This window comes from Falco naumanni, chromosome 4, assembly GCF_017639655.2.
Source record: "Falco naumanni isolate bFalNau1 chromosome 4, bFalNau1.pat, whole genome shotgun sequence".
In the NCBI taxonomy this organism is placed as follows: Eukaryota; Metazoa; Chordata; class Aves; order Falconiformes; family Falconidae; genus Falco; species Falco naumanni.
In genome coordinates this window covers 108,922,050-108,930,322 of record NC_054057.1, presented here as the reverse complement: position 1 = coordinate 108,930,322, position 8,273 = coordinate 108,922,050, and the positions used below count along the sequence as shown (strand labels likewise).

Sequence of the window (8,273 nt, the reverse complement as noted above, 5' to 3'; positions counted from 1 at the left end):
GCCTTGCCTCAGACTCCCATGGACTGTTGCCTTATTAGCAACATTTTGTGAGAAGTAGTTTCTTTGTTATCTTAATACATTTTGAAAAATAACTCTTAGCGCATCTTCTATTTATGACTCATTCATAATAACACAAGTGACTCATGCTGTCAGATTACAAGTTATAACTTTAGAAAATGAATTTTTTTCTTCCTTTTGGGTAAAATAAGACAGTTTTCACTACTTTGTTACTACTGGCAGTTTCTTACTACTTAACAGGTTCTCAGAAATCTGTTTTCCAAGCACATGCCACAAAAGAAAAAAGCATCTCCCACCTCTTGTCTCTTTTGAAGATGAATACATTTGACACAGAAAAATTATTTAAAACTAGTTTCAGAACTTCAGAGGTTGTTTATCAGTAAATTGTATTTCAGTCATCAGATTTTATCTAGGCAATTCTGCTTTCTTTTTTTTTTTCTTAAAAGTTGGTCACTAAGCTATTAACATGTGTTGGCCTAAAATTAATTACAAAGGATACATTTGTACAGGCAAAGACTCAAGTCCTCTGCTGCAGCAATTTCTGCTCTGCCTCTCCAGTAAGGTTACAAGCTGCTTTCACATACAGGATGCAGAAGGATGTCCCTAGGTGGGGATTAGCTTGCACAATTGGGAATGGAATAGTTCCTGGGTCAGAGAACACTGTGAAGCTGATTGTTTCCCAATAGCTTAGCCATTCCCTCTGGCCACTTTCTCTCCACCCCATCTCACCTGCTCTGGCCCTCTTTTTTTTTTTTTTTTACATGTCGAAAGCAGAACATTCCCCACAGAAATATATCTAAATTTCTGTACATGCTGTAGTGTCCCATAATTTTGTTATTGCAGACATGCCTAGTGATCCTGGAAGTCCTGAAAGGGCAGGTGCTGAAAGCCCAGCTGACTTGCTTTCCCGTGAGGAAGCTGTTGCATCCTAATGATTTCCTCTGGTTACTATCCCAGACGGGGTCCAGTATTGTCTGGCTAATGGCCATTTAAATTCAGCATTGAGATCATTGGAGCATCCTTTTATTAAATGGTATTTCCTCCTGCCAATCTCCCTTTTGACTCCTCCCTTCCCCCTTGGTGGATCACTCTGGAGGAGATCCTCACTAATTACCTGCTTTCAAGAGTGGTTGAAGTTGAAAAAAAAATAAAAATTTAAAAACCTCTCTAGAAGCTCTTCTTACATGTGTCCTTGTTCTTATCTATGAGAACATCCATGATGGCAAGATCCAGAAGACGCCTACACATGGGCTCCCCGACACTAGACACGAGTGTTTGCCACCTGGCATTTCCTGTTCCTAGGATATCCTGCTTGTATCTCTTGCAAACCAACAGCCATCATTCCCTAGGGGAGGCACATTTCTTCCAAGGGAAGAGGAGATGCAAGTCAGCATCACCTTTATTCAGCTGCAGATGGGGTGATCTTGGTCTTTCCTGGGTAAAGGGGAAAGACAGATCCTAGTAGGATTCTTTGCCATGTTTTCTAGGCATTGCCAGTTGACCCTACCTTGCCATCCAGGCATTGATCAGGGCTTTAGAAAGCAAATGAACTGTTCCTCAGCTCAAATGTCTTCCACATTGGGACATTCCTTTGGAAATTGCTGCTGTTCAGATCTATCACTGAACTCCAGGTCAAGGCCACATGCTGCCTCTTCTCGGACTCTGCCAAAAGCAACATTCAAAGAACTATTCTTCCTGCCATGCCTGTCGTAATTCTTGCTTTAAAGCCTTTTCTCCTTTAAATCCAAACTTACTGCCTCTGATTCTCTATGAACATAAGGATAGATGAGTCAATTCCTTCACCTAATTGTTCATTACATTTCCTCTTAATGTTTTAATCTTTCTTAGCTCCCCCCTCGCTGGTCAAAATTCAGCCTTGACAGAAATAGACATGACTTAGAATTCAAGTAGCTTATAGATTTCTTGTCTATATTCTGTTTCTGCTACTTTCAACCCACTTTGTATTTCCTTTATTCCTTCTGCTGCTTTCCCTAGAAAATCCAAAGCACTGCACAGTATCAGCAACATTAGAAGCGCTGTCCATAATCCGAGTCCACATTTGGATATTCCAGGTCAGGTTTCAAAACAGACTCAGTCTGATGACAGTGCAGCAGAAGCTGAACAGCAGCCAAACTACAGGAGTTGGGTGAACTCCCTGGCACAAATGGGGTAAAAAAAAAAAAAAAAAATCACACTCTGTCGAGGTGTGTCTCTTTTGCTTTGTGAAGGATGATGCAGAAGAAATGCTTTCTTAAAATCCTGGGCCTTTTTGGGGGATGGTATTAGGATACCTGGTGTATGCGAAGCAGCCACTTACTAGGAAGCTGGCCAAGAAAGACAACCAGCAAAAGCAAATCAGGCTCTTGTTTGGTATCGATGTTTGCCATTAACATGTTCCGGATGCAGAGATACATACAGGCACCGGGCCACTACTGTACCTGCTGGAACATCTGGATTGGTTCAGTCTATATGTGGAAATAAAGCTATGTACCATTAAAGATTTTTTTTTCACTCTCTGCACTGGAAGGTGGTTGTCAGCAATGAGAATAACTCCTAGAAGAAATGGAGTTCTAACACAGAAGGTGAATGAAATTAAGGCAACTTCGCATTGCCTTGCATTTGCTCAGTAAAAAACTACTCCCCATACGAAAACCGGAATTAAACTAAAAAAATTAATAAATGGTCACAGCAGTGACACTGACATATCCATAAGCACAACATCTTGACAATAAATTTATTTAGGCTAAGTGCAAAATTAAGAGGCATAAAATAGTCCTTTGGACTAAGCAGAATGGAAATAGGGCTTTAAAACATAACACGGCATCTAAGAAGAGAGAACTCAGGAAAAAAATGAGTGATTGGGTGAATTATAAACATGTACACAACGTCTGCTAAACGGAAAACAGCAACTGCATCTTGCAATCTGTTTCGTAATTATGGCAAAACAGACCCCCAAGCACTGAAATGGAGACAGCACGCTAAACAGAGAAACAAGATGCTGTGCTGAATTGTGAAGATGTTATGAATTGCAGGAAACAGTTTATTAATACAAAGCGCTCTGGAGCAGGCCACCTGCAGTGGTAAGCACAGTACCTGTGACAAAAATAGCTCTGAAGATAGAAAGGACAAGTGGTACGAGGGAAGATATGGAAAATGGCTTATTGTTGGTAAATTCACAGCTCAAATGCAATGATGATAGATACAAATCCAGGAGAAAAGTTAGTTTCCCATTCTCTTTTTCCATTTTGCAAGCTTCAAGAGAAGCTGCCCCCCAGCAGCGTGAGCGCAGGGCTGTGCTTACAAACAAGCCCCCTTAGCAGTGACTTACTCGAAGATGTAATTCTCCACTCACGAAAGCAACGTTTATTTGTGCAACCTGCACACTTACTGTTTCAGCTAACAATTAACCTTCTGGGGGTTTTAAGTACCTATGGGTAGCTACGTACACCTGGTTGTTGCACTGGTATAGCAGAAGGCCCCCTCTGCTCCCGGGCTGCTAATTTCTTCCTCAAACAACATGATGCAAGACTTTACTTTCACGACCCACTTTTTTAAAAAAAAAATAAATTCTTTTTCCTCGATTCTTCCCTTGGCATTCATTCCAGAATGCCTTTATCTTTAAAGTAAATGAGTGATTAGCAGCGACTTGATTAACACCTGTAAGCCCTATATTTTCATAGGAAGAACAGAAGTCTGCAAAGGTGCTGCTAGCAAAGCCTTCTCCTTAAGCACCACACAACACTCCCATGCTCCTGTCAGAAAGAGCCCTTAACTGAAAAGGCGGGCCCAATGTTTTATTCATTATCTGCCTTGCTTTTTAAGGGGGGAGATGGCGAGGTGATTATGCTGCGTTGGGGTTGTTACATTAGAAAGTAGGTTGGCTTGAAGACTAATATTAACCTAGTCTGGCTAATCTAATTATTTCCTTGCAACATGGCTGCGGACAGGCAGGAATTTCCTGGATGCAGCAAGACAACCTAGAAGAGCAGACAGGCTCTTTACCTCTCGCCCAGCGGAGGGACCACCTGTGCCTCGTGCCGCTGTGCACACCCTGCTGTGACTGGACACTGCTTCAACAACACTTCTGTTTGCACTTGTGGCAGTCACCATTTCCCCCCTTACTTCCCCTCCAGTTCACAGGAACGACACGAGGGAACTACACAAGTTATAACCAATCCCATTTTCAGGAGGACTTTGGTGAAAGCAAGTAAGCATCCTGCCAGTTAGCTGTGACCTGGTGCCAGCAGCCAGGAGAGCAATCTAAGCCACTTTACCAAAAAGCCCGAGATTGACAGAGATTTTCATTCGGTTGTTCTGCCTCAGAGACAACAGGAGACCTGGGGCTAACTTTAATTAGTAGAGAAAGCTATTTCAGAAATGGCAGTAGTACTCTATAATTCTAATGAGTACTCATAATATTATTATTCAGTATTTAGTTTGATTCAGTATAATATTATTATTATGGAATGTTTCCCAAATGCTTCCCTCCTTCCAAGCACCTGAACACCTGCCAACCATAATTCAGCAACACTGCCTGTTCTGTTAGCGTGACATCTCCTTCCCCTTCAGGGATGAATTCCCCTCCTCTGCACAGACGCCACATTTAACTAAATGAAATTATCCTGAAATCCCAAAGATAACATTTCCTTTTCTTTCCTGATCCTTGTGGATGCTAACTGCTGAGCACAACCGTACCTTTCAGATGATTTCCCTCACTCAAGTTCGCAACACTCCACATCTCCACACTTTTTTTCCTCTTCCACTAGAACTTTTTAAAAGAAGTGCAGTTTGAGCAACTTACGAATTATTACATTACAGAAAACACATTTATACAGAAGTACATAAAATATGAAGTTTAAACTGTGGCATAAATTACAGCAGTGATGATTTGATAAACTGAAGTAGATCAATGCGGTTCTGTCGGGGAGTAAAGCCCTCACCCCCAGGGCCTGCTGAGATCCCACCGCTCTGCAGCAGGAGCGGCTGTGCCAAGGGACGGCCTCTTTTTCAGCGTTTGCTTCCATTTTCTTAGGGGGGAAAAAAAAGCCATGGAATCAGATTTTTAACATTAATATTTGCAATTGTGAAAGAAAGGCTGCTCCTCGAGCAGATCCCGTGGTCTCAGTCTGACAGAGGCACTCTCAGCAACACACAGGTTCTGCCACACAGGCTGGGTTTCCTTCTTTCATAGCTTATGAAGCTCCAGTCAACACGTTAAAAACTTTTTGTCCAAGAACCAACGTAATGTGATGGAACTTGCCATTGCTGGCATGCAGTAAATCCTGCTTCTACTAAGGAGCAAAGTCAAAGCTCCTGCCGAACGTGAAGGGACCAAGGCCTGGGTCTGAGCGCAGCACTGGTTGTTTTGTTACCTGATCAACTTAAAAATACTATTCAACTCACAGAAGATGTATAATATGCTTACAATGCACAAACTCCCAGCATCCCTTCTCCCACTTAGGGGAGCAAACAGTCAGGAACAAGTAGTAAGTGAAAACAGGAAAAACTCAGCATTAAATGCAAAAAACCCAAGGCCTCATTTCAGGCAATTAAAAATATATAAATGGTCTTTATATTGGCAGACACATGCTCAGAAAAATTTATACCCCCAAATCCCACCCACAGAGCAGTCACTGCTCACTGCAGGCTGGCTCCTGAACCATGCCAGCTCCCTGTTTCATGTGGCTTTTTTTTCTTTAACTCCCCTCTAGCTCTAGCTTGCAGTAGATCACAGTTCATGAAGATGCATGCCAGGAGATGGCAACTACTTGCATAAAGAGGTGACATGAACAGTGGGCATTTGCAAAAGTACACCCACCATTTGAAGCAGTTTGTTTTTCAGGACATTCAGTGCCAGACTGCTAGACTGAATGGGAAAGAGAAGGAATAGGGGAGTAAAAGTTTCCTCTAAGCATTTGTGAAATGTTTATCACAGTAGCACTGAGATATTCATAGCCCTTTCATTACTCCCTGAAATCAAGATGAGATGGCTCCTGAAAAAAACGAATTAACTAAGTGGGAAGTCTGAACAAACCTGGAAAATTAAGAGCTGCTTCTTCAGCCACTGCTGACTTCAGCAGGAATTGAAGATTCTTAGTGAAAACCAGGAAAAGCCCATGACAACAAACACTACGTGAAAAATTGTCAAAATATTTTAAAAATTACGTTGTCAACAGAAGTGAAAATTCAGACTGTGAAATCATGGCTGCAAATACCAAGGGGCCATAGGAGGTCAAGTACAAATAATATAGTCCAGTGCTAAATTCTGAACAGCCAAAACACAAGAAAGTTCAACAGTATACTAAAAGAATCTTACAAAGCTTTATTAAATAACAGATACAAATAACTAATTACATCCAAACTGTCAATTTTAAGTAGTACTAGCATGTAAGGCACAAATTCTCCAAAACTAGCCAATAAGTTACACAAGACTCCACATAATAGCACGTAGCAATGTAACCCTTTCGTAATACTGCATGAAACCCAAACTGTATGCCATACACTGTGTCTGCATTCCATTCCTCTGACTACTTGCCTGCGCAGTTCTTCAGACAACATATTTTGCATTAAATATTTTGCTCTTTGAAATAGAACAATTGCACTCACTTTCATTATGGTCCTTTGGAGAGTTCAGACAGGCAGAACATTATTCACAATTAAAACTGTGATACTTCTCATACGTAAACAAAGCCCTTATCCAATAGCTGCAAAATACTGTTTATGGATTAGAATTACTGTAATTATGATTATAATCCTCAAAACAAAGGATTCCAACTAAGATACTTTCTTCCCCCCAATTATTCTCAGGCAAGTACTTCAGGACTAAGAATTGCAACAAAGTTTTTCTTCTCATCTGTTTAAAAGTTGAAAAGAAGTTCAAGCCACCTTGTTTAGAAACTAAAATACATCCAAGCACACAGTGATCAACTGCCTGGTTTAGCAAAGTACTTTCTGAAGTACCCAGAATTATGTGTTTTTTACTTATGCGTCTTATTCAGTCAAGAAGAAAACCAAGAACTCAATCAAAAAAACCCCACATTAGACACTTCATTGTATTTTACAGACTTAAAAATAAGCACTTATTAGTAGATATTACGGTACAAATATTCTAAAGTCTGGTCATACCAGTAATATCTTACTGTATAGTTTAAACGAAGGTACTGGGTGTGGCTGTATCAGTTTGTACAGAAATACACCAGGGACAAGCAGATTGAATCAACTGAAAACGTCACTAACCCTAGAGTGTGACATAAGCCATTTTCCACTGCACCAGGTGACCAGTGGTAATAAAAGGAGGCTCAGTTTCAGGTACTTCGTGTGTGAAATGACCTATGAAAATGTATTACATTTATATCAGAACACAGTTAAGATAATTGCCTTCAAATAAAAGTATTTACTACCAGAAGAAAGGTCCTCTTCAAAGGCACATGCGTTCACATTCCCAGTTCAAAAAAGTGCTTACAGTAACAAGAAGGGAATACTGCAGCTGTACCCAAAGGAAGACACAGTAAGTTTTGGTTTTAGTTTTTTTGTTGTTGTAAAAAGCTTCAAATTATTCACAGTTGTTCCAGCATTCCTAATGTTAAAACAGCAAATTATGATGATTAATCACATTGTAAGGCTAAACATAAGAACACTTATCAGTGCAGCACATTCCTGAGTCTTTGGAACTCAAAATAAAAAACTAGTTCTACAAAATATATAATCCTTCATATTTTTGGCTCATATTTCATCTGTTTTTCCATTTCCCTTTTTTTACAAAGTTCATAAAAAAGAAAGTTATCTTTACAAAAAAGTAAATACATTTTTATCACTATTACTTAGACATAACTTCTAGTTGCTTGGAGCGCAAGAAAGCTAGCTTAGCATAAACACGGCTTTTTGTCCAGCCATCAACTGAGCATAAAACATCACATAAAGTAAGTTTTAGAAAACTGAAGCACTGACAAAAAAAATTCAAAGAGCTCTAAATATTAAAAAAAAAAAAAAGCTAGTTACATTCAAGAGATAACTCAAATTATATCAAAACTGTGAAAGTTCTTAAACTTGCTCTTGTTAAAGGCACTGATTTTTATTTTGTTCTATTTTCCTGGCCTAGTTGAACAAGAGTCCTGCTGTCTTTAACGTGAACCATAATCAGTGCTCCAGAGCGCGGATGATGGGCTTGTTTTCCTGCTTGAGGACTGAGGACTGAAGGAAAGTACAGGTGATACAAGGAAACCTAAAACACAGGGGAAAAGGAGAAAAAACACAAT

At 40.0% G+C, this 8,273-nt stretch overlaps 1 protein-coding gene across 2 annotated transcripts in view; it reads right to left on the bottom strand.

The window, feature by feature from the left end:
* Positions 1-6,317: 6,317 nt before the first annotated feature.
* Positions 6,318-8,273, bottom strand: part of NUP210 (nucleoporin 210) — a 68,882-nt gene continuing 66,926 nt past the window's right edge. For both annotated transcript variants that reach the window (XM_040591231.1, XM_040591232.1), the window contains one exon: positions 6,318-8,239. In XM_040591231.1, the coding sequence (XP_040447165.1) occupies positions 8,139-8,239 (101 nt within the window). In that variant the 3' untranslated portion in view covers positions 6,318-8,138. The remainder of the gene's footprint in view (positions 8,240-8,273) is intronic.